At 51.2% G+C, this 13816-nt stretch overlaps 5 protein-coding genes across 5 annotated transcripts; 3 read left to right on the top strand and 2 right to left on the bottom strand.

Annotated features, from left to right (window-relative positions):
- Window positions 1–123: 123 nt before the first annotated feature.
- Window positions 124–2496, top strand: ABOM_001985 (transcription factor domain-containing protein; the record flags this gene model as incomplete). The annotated part of the gene is made up of 3 exons (XM_022529115.1): window positions 124–211; window positions 272–326; window positions 387–2496. The coding sequence occupies 3 exons, from the start codon at window positions 124–126 to the stop codon at window positions 2494–2496; spliced, it is 2253 nt and encodes a 750-aa protein (XP_022392387.1).
- Window positions 2497–2654: 158 nt separating this feature from the next.
- On the bottom strand, window positions 2655–4719 carry ABOM_001984 (C6 transcription factor; the record flags this gene model as incomplete). Its single annotated transcript, XM_022529114.1, has 3 exons — window positions 2655–3707; window positions 3764–4228; window positions 4279–4719. The coding sequence occupies 3 exons, from the start codon at window positions 4717–4719 to the stop codon at window positions 2655–2657; spliced, it is 1959 nt and encodes a 652-aa protein (XP_022392388.1).
- Window positions 4720–7219: 2500 nt separating this feature from the next.
- Window positions 7220–8449, bottom strand: ABOM_001983 (uncharacterized protein; the record flags this gene model as incomplete). The annotated part of the gene is made up of 2 exons (XM_022529113.1): window positions 7220–7778; window positions 7848–8449. The coding sequence occupies 2 exons, from the start codon at window positions 8447–8449 to the stop codon at window positions 7220–7222; spliced, it is 1161 nt and encodes a 386-aa protein (XP_022392393.1).
- A 1183-nt stretch (window positions 8450–9632) lies between these two features.
- ABOM_001982 (uncharacterized protein) lies at window positions 9633–11606 on the top strand (the record flags this gene model as incomplete). The annotated part of the gene is made up of 2 exons (XM_022529112.1): window positions 9633–11330; window positions 11397–11606. 2 exons carry the CDS (start codon window positions 9633–9635, stop codon window positions 11604–11606), a joined length of 1908 nt encoding a protein of 635 aa, XP_022392394.1.
- A 921-nt stretch (window positions 11607–12527) lies between these two features.
- ABOM_001981 (SDR family NAD(P)-dependent oxidoreductase) lies at window positions 12528–13465 on the top strand (the record flags this gene model as incomplete). The annotated part of the gene is made up of 2 exons (XM_022529111.1): window positions 12528–13233; window positions 13299–13465. The coding sequence occupies 2 exons, from the start codon at window positions 12528–12530 to the stop codon at window positions 13463–13465; spliced, it is 873 nt and encodes a 290-aa protein (XP_022392391.1).
- Between the last annotated feature and the right edge of the window lie 351 nt (window positions 13466–13816).

Genomic DNA, 13816 nt, shown 5'->3' with positions numbered 1-13816 from the left:
GGATCCGAACCCTTAAATTTAATTATCGCCTTGTGGAAGGCCTTCAGATCTTCGCTTTCTTGGCATGGAGAGAATGTATTCATCCGCCGTCACTCCGCCATCATTCCCCTCGCCAGCTTGACCATGGGTAAAGCTACCAAATCGTACCAGTGCCAAAGGTGCGATAGGACGTTTGCACGATTAGAACATCTCCAACGGCATGATCGTTCGCGTAAGCTGCTTCTCCCTTGGAGCCTTCGGTCGAGTTCCCCCGACTAACAATGGCGACTAGACACGAAAGAGAAGCCGTATGTCTGCGACAAGTGTCCCAAATCATTTACGCGCAAGTATGTGGCATATAGCTATACCTGCTCAGCATTTTAAAAATATATACTCATCGCGAGCAGAGACTTGTTGGCTCGTCACGAACGCTTGTCGCATAGTTCCCCGACATCAGGTGTGGGCCAAGATGCAGTCACTCCGCCGCCGTCTTCCCACCAGATGTTCAATGGGCTGAACATGCTGGCATCTGCTGTGACAAATCATTCCCTGGATTCAACGAGCCAAGGGAATCATGGCCTTCTCTCCGGAGGGCCGGCGCCTTTCTCAGCGCAAGCAACGCCAACTGCCGAGTCCTCTGGATTTAGCGAGCCATTTAGTGGGTTTGGTCCGTCCACTGCCTATGATGGCGAGGACTTCACGTCGTTCCTCGACAGCATTCCTTTACCTACCCACCCGTACTCCCCTAGTTATCAACCTCTTCCATTGTTTCCGCCGTTTCACTTTGATACCCCTCCTGTCTATGACCAGCTACAAAGGGAGAACCCGGCCGAAAGTGCTGAAACCCCTTCCAGCTCCATTCTACCTCGGCACGGCACCCAAATACCCTCACTTCAAGCCGAAGAATCTCCGACAGCATACAGAGCACGACACCCTCCAACTTCACTATCCATGACGACGCAATGTAGAGAGCGTATTGATGTTCTCCTATCTGATTACTCCAATGTGATCCCGAACCCACACGTCCCGTCGCGGCATGCCCTCTCACGCTGTTTGACCGGCTACCTCACCGGCTACCACGAGCATTACCCCGTTCTACATGTTCCCACCCTGGATCTCGATTCCAAGTCCTTGCAATTGATTCTATCCATGGCTAGTCTGGGCGCCCGATATTGCCGGGAGCCGGAAACGAGCACTGCCCTCTACCAAGTCGCCAAGGCTGTGACGCTCGAACATATCCGAAGAGAGTTTCAATGGGTGGAACCTAACAGCGGTATTAACCCAAACCGGCACACTGCGCCATCTCCGGCGGCCCGAGAACAGGATCTTCTAGAGACGCTACAAGCACTCTTGCTGTTAGTATCCGTATCTTCCTGGCACGAACATGAGCCGCCCTATGAGGAATCGTTGTACATGCGAAGCTACATGGAAACGCTACTCCGACAGGGAGGACTGAATGACCTCCCCGCGCAAGATGGATCATGGGAGAGTTGGGTACGAAGCGAAGAAACGAAGCGAACGCGACTTATCGTGTTTTGCTATTTTAACATTCAGACTATCGTCTTCGATTTGCCACCGATGATGCTCACTGAGGAGTGTACTCTTGACCTCCCGTGCACAGAGGTAGAATGGCAAGCCACAACCGCCAGCCAATGGATGGAGGAAAGGAGTCAGAGCCGAGGTGAACCCAAACTACAAGATGCTCTCGCCTCGCTCTTCGCCCACAACCCGGACATAAAAGGGCGACTGGAGAGCTTTTCCTCCTTAGGCGGCTACGTGCTCATCCACGCAATCATCCAGAGCATCTGGCTCATTCAAAAAGCCCGCCGGCTGCCTGGCTTCAATGGGAACTCTCTTTCCCCGTCTGAAGTGACCTCGTTAGAATTCGCATTGGAACATTGGTGCCAATGCTGGGAGCGCAACCGGGAAGCATCCATTGACCCCTTCAATCCACATGGCCCGTTATCTTTCACATCTGCTGCCCTCCTCCGACTAGCCTATATCCGGCTGAACGCGGACTTCAGTTCCGCCCGGCGGCTCCAAACCTGGAACCCGGAGGAGATCGCCCGGTCGTTGAAAGAGAATCTCAGTGTCGAGCGCAACGACCGATTAACTCGGGCGGCGTTGCACTGCGCTCACGCTCTCAGCACTCCGATCAAACTAGGAATCAACTACGTCGCCCAGACGCAGGTGCATTCCTGGTCGCTGCAGTATGCCCTGTGTTCATTAGAATGTGCCGTCCTACTCGCGAAATGGCTAGAAGAAGTGACGGTCGCAAGCCCCAACCCGAGTCTGACCGAACAGGAAAGTAAGCTTTTGGAGTTTGTCATCGAGATGGTGATGGAGACTCGACATGGGGTATCCCGAGGATGGCTCTTGGCCAATAATACCCGGCTGAGTGCGATTGTGACTCGGCTGTGGGCTCGGCTGTTTACCGCCGATTATATCTGGGAATTGGTCAACTTGATGGGTCGGGCTTTGAATAGCTATGCGGATTTATTGGAGAGCATGCATTAGGAGTGGTTTCTGGCGATCACGAAGTCGACCCCAGCTTCCCTCCACTGAGCTGATTTCAGCAGAGAAAGGCTGCGCCCAGCGTTCACAAATGGTCATCACCCTGCAGTACTACATATAGTGCAATGCTAAGAATGAGACCCCGCTCATATAATGCGGCATCAAAACGTCGGGGCAAAGGACGTCCAGTCAAAGAATGCAAGAGGATCAAGATCCCAGGGCGTCGGGGCATCTCCAAAGTCGATCTCTGGGCCTGTATCCGGCAGCTCTGGTTGGTCCATTAAGCCTAGGTCGGACAGTTCTCCTCCTGACTTCGCACCTAAACATGATCGTCGGATCGACAATGCCTTCTGTCGAAGTCGACATAGAACCGCCCAATGAGGGCCAGACTCCCGCCAGCCTGAGTCGCGCTCTGTTAATTCGAAGCACGTATTAACGGCATTCCAAGCTCGCTCAACCCCGGGGGTCTCGGGACAGACACATAGATGCCACAGGGCATACGTGAGCAAATGGTACGGAGTGTAGGTTGAAGACAGCCAACTGTAGCTTTTCAGGACTTCGTCCGTAAGCATCTCCAATCCACATTCGATACCCTCGCATGCATATGATAGCGTCTCCTCGTTAATGTGCTTTGCAGATTGCTCTGCACTAAGACCATTGAGCGACTGGATGTGCACCAGAGCCCTGGCCTTCGATAGGAGTACCCGGCCCAACAGAAACGTAGCCTTCTGGACTGGAACGTTCTGGTCGCAATATTTCAGATACGTTTTCCTCAAGCGGGCATCCAAGTCGGCCACGAGCTTCCGGGATTCATCATACGCATCTCTACCGTGCTGTGATTGTAGCGAAACCCGGTGGAGGCGCGCAAATACCTTACTCGCCTCTGTGGTGATCAAGAACATGGTCATCTCCGTCCACGTTACTTTCGGAGACGGCGGAGTCTTCATCTGGGGACTGAGATCGTTGTCATCGACGTTTAATGGCAACTCGGTATTAGAGATCGTCTCAAAACCCCCGACGAGCCCGTGATCTTCAGCGACTCGCCTATCGGCGGTTATAATATGCCACCACAGGCGACGTCGCAGCTCACATTCCAGAACCGGGAGATTGAAATTGCTTCCGTCGCGATGGAGGCCGATCGACTGAGCGGCGTATATAGTCAGACCGTTCAAAACCCAGTTGGAGCGACCGCTGCTATGGAACCGGCGGCACCGCTAGAACAGTTAGCCCCGCACACGTTTCCCGTCTCTTAGAATAGGGAAGATCTTACGACATAGATAGCCATGGCCTGTAGAGAGGTTATGGTCGGCGAGTCCAGAAACGAAGAATTGTACAGCGAGACTTCCAATCCCCGTTGATATTTCTGCAGCGCCACGTGTTTCTGGCCGCCCAAGAAATCGCCTTCGTTGATAGATAGCAAGCTCGTGGTTGCAGCGAAGTAGATTGCAAATAGAAGCGCGCTTAGATCCGCTGGTACATCGCTTGGAGCGTTAATGGCATTGTATACCTTTGGTAGTAGCGTCGGAATATGCACAACCCTCATGAGCGGATTCACGTTGTTCAAATAGACCTGCCATAGCTGCGTTGCCTCCCATCGAGACGGATATAACTGCGTCACGTCTGATATGGCGTGCTCCGGGTTTAGCAGTAAGCCCTCTGCACGTAGAGGAGAGAATACAGTAGAACCACCACCGGCGCTCTGTGGAGACTCTATGACCGTTTGAAGCTCTTTTTCCTGGTAAACAGTTATGAACATGAACATAGGAACAGAAAACATGAACACACCTTTTCCAAAACATGCGACAAAAAACTCTCGTTGATATACCTCGTCGACGGACCAGAAGTCACCAAGAAACCCTCTCTCGGTACATGCGGTTCCCTAGCCTGTGGACCGACAGCAGTCCGATCAGTAGAACCCGGCCCTGAGCCTGATGAACCTGGAATCGCAATACCCTCATCCCCACCCACGATCGCCGAAACAGCGCGTTCCAAGCGCGCCAACCGGGCCACAACCTCGTTACGGCCTACATTCGGAGCTCGGCGCTTGGCCTTCTCGGATCCTGGGTAGCGACAGGTCACATTGGACCGCGCGCAGGTAGTACATGGGTGAGACTTATCGCAGCGCACCTTGCGCTGATGGCAGCGGATACAGGATCGCGAGACGTTGTAGCGACGCAGGACCCTTGGTTCCTCGTAAATATGATCTGAGGCACTTCCGCTTTCCATTGTTCTGCCATCCATTGTACTGTCTTTATTCTAGACCAGAAACGTAGATAAAATCGAGGGTGGTAGGATGAAGTGAGGACGTATCGGAGGTTCGGCTGTTCGGTCATTCGCGCTCGGCGATTGAACGGCCGGTCCCGATTGCTGGCTCCGGATATTCGAACCCAGTAGAAGTAGACTATATATCAATAGAACTCTTTACTTTCACATTGAAGCGGATATTCATAATATTTGGATCATATCGATTTTTAATATACTGGGTACTGCGTAACTCGCCTCTGGCTGTGGCAAGATGTAATTTCCTAATGTAGTCCAGCATTCATGATCTGATAAACACTTCATCGGGGCAATATATGGCGAGAAGGCTCGCAAAGCATCAACCACCTATATAGTTACATATTTAAGTTAAGTCATGAGGGGGAGGTTTCGAGTTCCTCAAGAAAGAGTCCTTCAATAACTGGGCTTAGTACCTTTCTCTTACTTGGTTGACAGGCACCTACCCTGATAAGAAGAGTATCTCTTTACACAAACACCGCGAACTGGCTATCTTGCTGTCCCTTCAGACTCCTATCGTAATAGCTTCGGTGATCCAAGTGGAAGAATGATGGTTGGAATGCGGATCCAAGTAAGTATATATTCATGTTTTGTCCCAATTGAACAGATCCTAGTGTATAGCGTTTTATTCTCCATACTGCTCATAGGAGTCCACTAATCAACTCAGGCAAAGCAGGTCTTGAGATGAATAAAGTCCTTTCAACCGTCTCTCTGAATGACTGTAAAAAGAGTATTTAAACACACACGGTTAGGCAGCACATTAGGTAGCAAGTTGCACAGAGACTAAGGATCTATTATATAAGAGATCTTCAATGCAAAAGGACGCGGATGTTATAATCCGTGGTCAGTTTAGTCAACTAGGCTAAGGAAGGGAACCCTGTTAAGGGGGTTATGGTACTAGCAAAGAGACTTCTATACGGAAAACTGATCGTCTGATCTGACAGGCTTGCAAAGAAATACACACACATAGGCTGATATAATTGCAGGCGCGCCGTTTCGTTCGTCAAATTGCTTTTTGAACAGACTGCAAAGTCTTATTATAGTGGCTCTGTCAATTACCATTAGCGAAAGTATTCCTAAGGGCCGGATGGAGACAGTATACCTTCATCGATCTAGAATCCAGCTTTCGTGAGCAACGGATCCATTGCAGACTGGCTCAGTCTTTCAGATTTGAAAATTTGTTGAAGACCCTTGGCAGGCTTAGCCGCCTCACAGGAAAGGTCGCCGGCGTATATAACGTGGCGTACGTCATCTTCCGTGTCGGTATCGCAAAGCCAATACTTGCCGTCCGTGGTTTGTTCACATGGAAGCCTCCCAGTAGCTTCAAACCCCAATGCAAAGTTCGAAATACCCTCTTCGCTGAGTCCCCTACAGCTCATCACCAGACCACTTACCTGGGGATCCTTAACCTTTAGATAGACAACGACGGTTTCTGACTCTCCCGCCTTTTCAGCCTTTTCAACGTTTTCAGCATTTTGAGCCTTTTTAGCTGACTCGCCAGCCTCATATATGGAACACAGCACAGTAGACGCAGTAGACAGTGGGCTAAAGGTCACAGATCGCTCCATATACTCGTCTGTGCAGAAATTTCTGTCCATCTCAATCGGTCCTTTGCATTTATGCAAGGCTGTTCGACAATTGCTCAACGACTTTTGATTTTTGCATTTGTCGGTATCTTCTTGACACAAATATGCCTGGCAGTCCTCTAACTCAGCGCTAGTGCAGTCTCGTCTGCATGCTATTTCCTTCACGAAACCAGGGACGACGTTGATTATAGTCTCATAGTTCGATGGACATATGCCCATACCAGGAACATAGTAATCAATGCAGCTGTCGTAACGACTGCAGCGAATCTTAGCGGTAGCACCGAGTATGAAGCTACCAATTGCGAAGAGCATGAGCAGCCAGCGTTGCATCGCGGGCATGATTTGTATTATTCGGAAATGGACGATTTTTGAAAAGGTGACCGTGTATCGTGAATATTTTGAAGGTCTGAAAAAAAAGGGGGAAAGGAAAGAGGACCAGAAAGGATGGTAACATGGTTCAAAGGGTAGAGAGATTGAGGAAAGTATTTATAATGGATTTTGGTCCAAGCCTCGCGGAGGTATCTCATTCCTCAAATAACAATAATAATGTGACGCGTTCCCGCGAGGAAGTTTACTTTCTTAGCGAGATATAAATCTAATGCAAGGGGGTTGCGTGTGGCCAGGTACCAGGCCGATCTGTTCCTACCAGACAGTTTAGGAGGAAGCGCACACAGCGTATTAGAAAAATGGATATTTCTACCAAAAGTCAATACATCTCACTAAAAGATAACGCTATTTGAGTACTTAGAAAAGTGGTCAGTTATCTAGATCCTGATATATAGACATTTGTATGGCACGGCCCTTACCAGCCTCATTGCCAAGGAAATAAATAGCCACTACTTAGGATCTCGCTGCCCTTCACTCTAGGCCAACCGAGCAGACGCTATACACCCAACAGCTGCGAGCGCAAGGAACACCATTTCTGGACCGGAGAACCCTGCTGCATTTTCCGTGCCGGCGAGCAAGACGGGCACCAGCGCAGTCGTTAGATTCAGGAGGCTAGTCATGATCCCGTAGCCAAGGGTGATCAGACCCTTGTCAACTGCCTCCTCCTCCGTGCTTTTGACTGAATGTTCCTCCTCGTTATTAGAGGGTCTTGGAACATGGTCCGAAGAGTGCAACGTTCCGTAGGGGTCATGATGCTCTATGCCCGAAATACTTGTGTTGCCTGATCCGGTGGGAACAGACAGGTCACAGAGACATCGGGCAAGGCCGGCCCAAAACGCCACTCCATAAAGCGCGTAGGCGGTTCCAAGGAAAATCAATGGTAGAATGGGCCCAATCTTGAAAAGAAACATCAGATGTGCTGCCACCATGAGGATATGACTGAGGACAAGGGACCGAGGTGGACTGCGAAACCAGGGTAGGTCCAACAAGAACCCAACCGGTGGAACGAGTATCCCGGAGAGAATATACGGTATGCTGATGCAGAGACAGGTCAGTGCTCGATTCCTTCGTTGGATGGGGACTGAGATATTGCTGGGCTCTTACCTGGTTGCAGATCCAGCAGCGCGCTGATCGCCTTTGTAGAACCACGCGGCCAGGAACCTTTGGGCGGAGTTGGTGAACGTGTTTATACCACCATATCCCAAGACACAGACGATGCCTAGCTGCCAGTAAATCCGATTGAAGCGAGAGACTGACGAGATGAACCCGGGAGGGTTGCTGCTCGCTTCTGGGCCCGCGACATCACTGAGGCGAAGGAGATAGAGACAGCTTAGCAGAGTGACCCCTAGGGGTAATACTGTACCCATCCAGCTCGCGGACACTACGCCGGAGGCTTCTGTCCATCCTGGGACCAACATGGAGTTTGCGACACTCCCGAGCCTCGAGCCTCCTAAGTTCAATGCTAAGGCAAAGGATAATTGTTTGTCCTGAAACCAGCGGGTAGTGATCTCGCTCCCCAAGACGCCCATCGTCTCTCCACCGATTCCCACCAAGACACGCCCCAGGATCATCCCGGTCACCACTCGAGTTTGCACCGATAGGCAGAACACCAACTGCCCCGCCACGATACTTAGGAGAGTCATGAGAAGGACGGGCCGCTCCCCAAATCGTTGCACTGCTAACCCCGAGAGGCAGGGCAAAAACATATTGGGTGCTGCATAGGCCGTGTACAGTGCCGACACCAGATAGGCGTATTGCGCATCCGAGAGTGACAAATGATGTCGTAGTGGGTCAGATAGGCTTGCGGGAAGATCATAAACTGAGGACAGGAACCTGATCAGTACCACGGCGATCTATCCATGCCCATGAACTAAGTGAAATATATTAATTTACTGAAGTATACCCCCCACATCATCGCGCAGACAGCTATGAGAACTCTCCAGTGGCTAGGGATCGCCAATCTTGTCGCTGCTTCTGCCATCGCTTGGCCTCGCTACTGTCTGCCTGCCGGGGTGTTCTGCTGTGGACTGGCAGATAGGGAGGAAAGAGAGAGGGGTGATTGTTCCAGACCAGGCGCTACAAATATCGCGAGAATGGGATTCTAGAGCGATTGCAGGTTGACTTACGTGGTATACCGGTGCGGTGGGGTTGTGGGAGGGGTATATGCAGGTTTATCGAGGGTCGAAGCGTCCATCACGTCGCTCCTGAGAAGACTGTTTCTGACGCGGGTGGGAGGATGCGACGGAGCGATCTTCGCTACCCCGGCTGGTTCAATCCTCGCTTGAATTCTCATACTGTCTGCCCCTCGTCTGATACATTGAAGCTGTTATTACTACTGTACTACTCTCATACATGAAGCATGCTATGGCCTGGTCGAGGGTCAACCCTGGCGGTGAGGGGTTCCGATGACAAATTGCGTGCCGTGAGGGGTGCGTTTGATGCAGGCCACTGAGGCCAGCCAATGGCTTCGCGCTCACTCCCATTCCTGGCGCTATGGCCCTTCCTGTTCCTGTGTCAACACTACGGACTTGTGTTCTAGTGGGCAAACTCTACGAGCGATTAATTCCCTGTTCCACTTCGGTGGGTGGGTCGTTGCAACACTGAGGCATTTCTCCGAGCTGTTCATATCTGCGCGGGTTTCCCATCGGGAGAGGGGTTGTATGCAGGACGTTACTGTTCACCAGTCCGCAGAGAGTGAACATGTGAGGGTTCGAAGTGTGCTTTAAAGTCGGTATTCCACTGGAAAAAGGGAACACAGAAAGAAAGCAAAGACAAGAAAGGCCCCCCGAGTCGACGTGGGATCTGAAAATCACGATTGCCATTCTGAATCACCTCCCTGCGAGTGGACAGGACCGGAGAGGTAACTACAGTCTTCCATCCTCGCCCAAGATGTCGATGAGAATGCAACTCGGCCGGGTCGACTCCTTGTTTGCCCACGTGGAAAAGGACTGGTGGAAGGATGCCCATAATGAAATGTATCTGTTCACAAACGGCGACTGTGTGGAGGATCCCGCGATTACCGACACTGAATGCGACGAACTCCTTCGAATCCCTAGCATACAAACGCTCTTCGAGCACTCGACTGGCACCTCCCCCATGAAAGTTCTGGATCTGTGTTGTGGACAAGGTCGGCACACCATCAATCTTGCGAAAAGGTTCCCGGCGGTGGATTTCCAGGGTGTGGACCACAGTGCGTATCTTCTCAACATCGCCCGCGAGCGGGCTGCGGCAGAAAACACCGGTAGGAACACGGTCTTTCTGGAAGGGGACGCCCGACAAATCCCCGCTGCAAATGACAGTTTTGATCTTGTCTTGCTCATGGGGAATTCGTTCGGGTACTGTAGCGAAGAAGACAACGCCCAGCTTCTCGCAGAAGTCCAGCGAGTCCTAAAGCCACAGGCCATCTTTCTGATGGACAATGTCGACGGAGGCTGGATGAGATCCAATTTCACACCGGGCGGATGGGAGTGGATTGCTGATACTCCCACGGTGAGGGCCAAGAGTGGCGCAAAGACGACGAATGGAAAGCTCCTGGCTTGCCGGGAACGGGAGATGTCGCCAGACAAGAAGACGATGGCAAGCCGAGAGATTGTGATCGACTTGGATGGTCCATCCGTATGTCAAGATTTGTTCTATTCGGTTCGGCTTTACGACCTAGACGAAATCAAAACCCTTCTCCACACCAACGGACTAGCCATGATGACCGAAGATGTCAGGCAGATGTCCGGTCCGACGAGTGAATCTGTGGCCGACCTTGGTATGATGGAGAGTCGACAATTGGTTGTCGCACAGAAGACCCGGACGACCGTTACCGCAAACAATTTCTGTGCTCAGGATATGGACACATACATCCATCCGAACTTGGTCCAGAGCTATGACCCGATCAAAGGGAGAATGGTAGTTCTTTCCGCCCCTGTTCCTGCGGGAACAGTTCTTTTAAAAGACGCACCCTACGCAATCGTTCCCGCCGTTCACCCGGCCCGGAATGACGCCGTATTGTGTAGCAGCGTGGAGTGCCGTCGCCGACTTCCACAGGATGCAGGAGGTATCCATTGCCAAGAGGATTGTCTTCAGGATGTGGTTTGGTGCAACAGTCATTGTCAAAGTGCTGACCAGACTCGGCATGACTTGGAATGCTCCTGGCTCAAGCGTCATGGACTAACCCTCCGGGAGACAGAAGGGGAGGATGACTTTGCCATGCTGTGGATTATTGTGCGCATATTTGCAAACCGGCAACTCGAGCAGCAGGCACGGACTGAGGAACGCAATCATCTTCACTGGGAAAGTCGGTTCCAGCGTGGGTGGGAATCCATCGATATGTTTCGGGGCAATCAAGAACAGTGGCCGAAAGATCGACTGGAACACTGGGAACGCCTGATCAAGACGTATCTTAGTGATGTCCCATGGCTTCCAAATACGCAGGAGGTATTGTCCTTACTTTGCAAAGAGGAGGCCAACTCCTTTGGCCTCTACCCAGGCGTTACCGGTGTGTTTCCGTTGCCAGATCCCCCGGTAGAACGTGGCATACATTATGGACTTGCGGTTTATCCCAGAGCAACCATTTGCAATCACTCTTGCCTTCCAAACGTAGGTTCCCTTTCTTTGTTCTGATCAGATCTCGAAGATTCTAATGCTAACCACACAATCATATAGATCATACATGGGCCGGATGATCGTGGACGGATGGTTTTCACCTCCCAGCGCGACATTGCCGCAAACGAGGAGTGTCAGATCAGTTACTTCGATCTCTCAAAATACGTGGACGTCCAAGCGAGGCAAAAGGTGCTCCAGGATTATTTCACATTCTCTTGTGTCTGCAGACGGTGCCAGGAGGAACAGAAAACCGAGAGCCACGAGCATTGAATTTGATCATTTTGTCCTGCGGTTTCAGCTTTCTATAGTCCACAGGGACAATCTGCGGGTTCAGGGCAAGTCTACATTAGCGGGGCCATGATGGGGAAAGTTGTTCGGGATTCATAGTGTAGATAGATTCTTTAGCATAGATGAAGGAAATGCCCGTTAGAAACGAATGATTCCTCACTAGTGCACCTAGAGGAAAGCATCCCCAGCCTAGGCGCCATGGTTCTGTGATCCTCGAAATATAAGAGAAGCGCAATGCACGGGTATAACAGCTTTATCTCGGAAATAGCTCACCAGAGAATGGCCCCGATCTGAGAGCACAATACGTTTGATAAGTATAATATGGTGGATACCCCATTGCAAATACAGGATGATTAGCCCTAATAGTATTATTTGATGCTGTATTCGGGTTCGGAGCAGTGGCCCCTATCCTTAGCTGGCGTCTTTCAAATGCACTAACTAATAAGGAGCTGGGGAAGCTAAACCCAGGCTCGTATACATCGGCACTTCTTGGGTCTGAAGTAACCCTCAACACCCAGCTCCCGATCAACTGGACTTCGACTTCTCATCCACTAGGCACAGTGGCTGCTGTGGCTGTTGTGGTCGCTAGTTTTGTCGCGTATACCCAAGTTGCATCATGCCCCCGTCTCACCTTACCTTCCTTCGTATTCCAGGAGATGTCTTATTCGCCAGTAGCACAAGTCGAGGGGCATGTACGCCTTGAAATGTTCTTAATATGATAGAAAGGGAATTCCTACTATGGCGTGCTCGGGTCAGAAGTCCTCGCATGAAATCTTATAAAGGGCTGGCTCTCCCTGTGCTTCACGATCTCATCATCACCAACACTACTCTACACATCTTTTCACACCGTATTCAAATTGCTACCGATCCAGGGCTATTGCTCTTGTATCCACTATCTTGCAAATGGCAAACCCAATCGAGTACGCCACTCCAGTTTCGTTCACCAAGAGCTGGCACACCGAGCCCTATCCGTTCATCTCCCCGTCGCGACCGGAACTGTCCGCCGAGGGTAAGAACGTGGTCGTACTCGGTGGCAGCGCAGGAATCGGCAATGCGATATCCGTTGCATTCGCGCAAGCAGGACCCCAGTCGGTCGCCATCGTAGGCCGACGCCCGGAGAAGCTCCAGGAAGCAGCCGAGAAAGTAAATACTGCAGCGGAGGACAAGGTCACCGAAGTGCTTGTCGAATCTGCCGATCTGCAAGACCGCGCTCAGGTCGACCAAGCATACCAGTCCATCGTAGAGAAGGTGGGCAAAATAGATATCCTAGTGATCAATGCCGTGTTGCTCCCTGCGCCCGGAGGACTCACAAATCACAAGCCTGGGGAGCTCGTCCGTGCCGTTGAAAGTAACCTCTGGATGGTCATGAATGCGTTCCAGGCCTTCTTGCCCTTCGCAGGGCCAGAGCCAATCGTCCTCTACACGTCCACCTGTCTGGCCAACATCGCACCTACCCCGGGCCTTGCGGCTTACTCAATCAGCAAGGCTACGTGTCTGAAGACGATGGACTATTTTGCCATGGAGAACCCGCATGTGCATGTGGTCAGTATACAGCCAGGCTGGGTGGCAACTGACTCCAATGGACATCAGGAAGAAGCTCCTGACAAAGGTAAGATATTATCTTGCAGGCGTAATGCTCTTTTGATTGGTTGCAGAAAAGCTAACGACAGCTAGCTGAGCTGCCGGGCCAGTTCTATGTCTGGCTCGCGTCTCCCGAGGCCAAGTTCCTGAAAGGAAAATTTGTTTGGGCCAACTGGGATGCACAGGAGCTGGTGGAGAGAGCGAGCGAGATTCAGTCAACAAAGCTGCTAAACTGGGTCGTGGAGGGCGTGCCTATGTGAGTCGTTGGTAGGAGTATGAATACGTGTATCCAGCTGTAGTCGCATGTCTTTCATCTGACTTTTGCTCATGCAATATCCATATTGTTATCGTCCGTAGAGTGAATTTGAGTATTGAGCCACTCTTGTGACACATGAGACCTTGGGGGCCATGGAGCCATGGAGCCATGCTACATATATGGCCGTAGATGCTGTCTAAGTTTAGCGAAGACTGAATCCGTTTACTCTCACATATGGAGACCCAATTTGGGATTATACCGCGCGCGCCGGCTAGAAAGCATCCTTGCTAACTCTACAGGATTTAATAGCTCTAGAATAACGGACCTATATGCGGGGCGTTATCTATCAGACATG

Source organism: Aspergillus bombycis (assembly GCF_001792695.1).
Source record: "Aspergillus bombycis strain NRRL26010 chromosome Unknown contig00014, whole genome shotgun sequence".
In the NCBI taxonomy this organism is placed as follows: domain Eukaryota; kingdom Fungi; phylum Ascomycota; class Eurotiomycetes; order Eurotiales; family Aspergillaceae; genus Aspergillus; species Aspergillus bombycis.
Note: the sequence above shows the minus strand (reverse complement) of the source record. Positions and strands in the feature narration are given on the sequence as shown.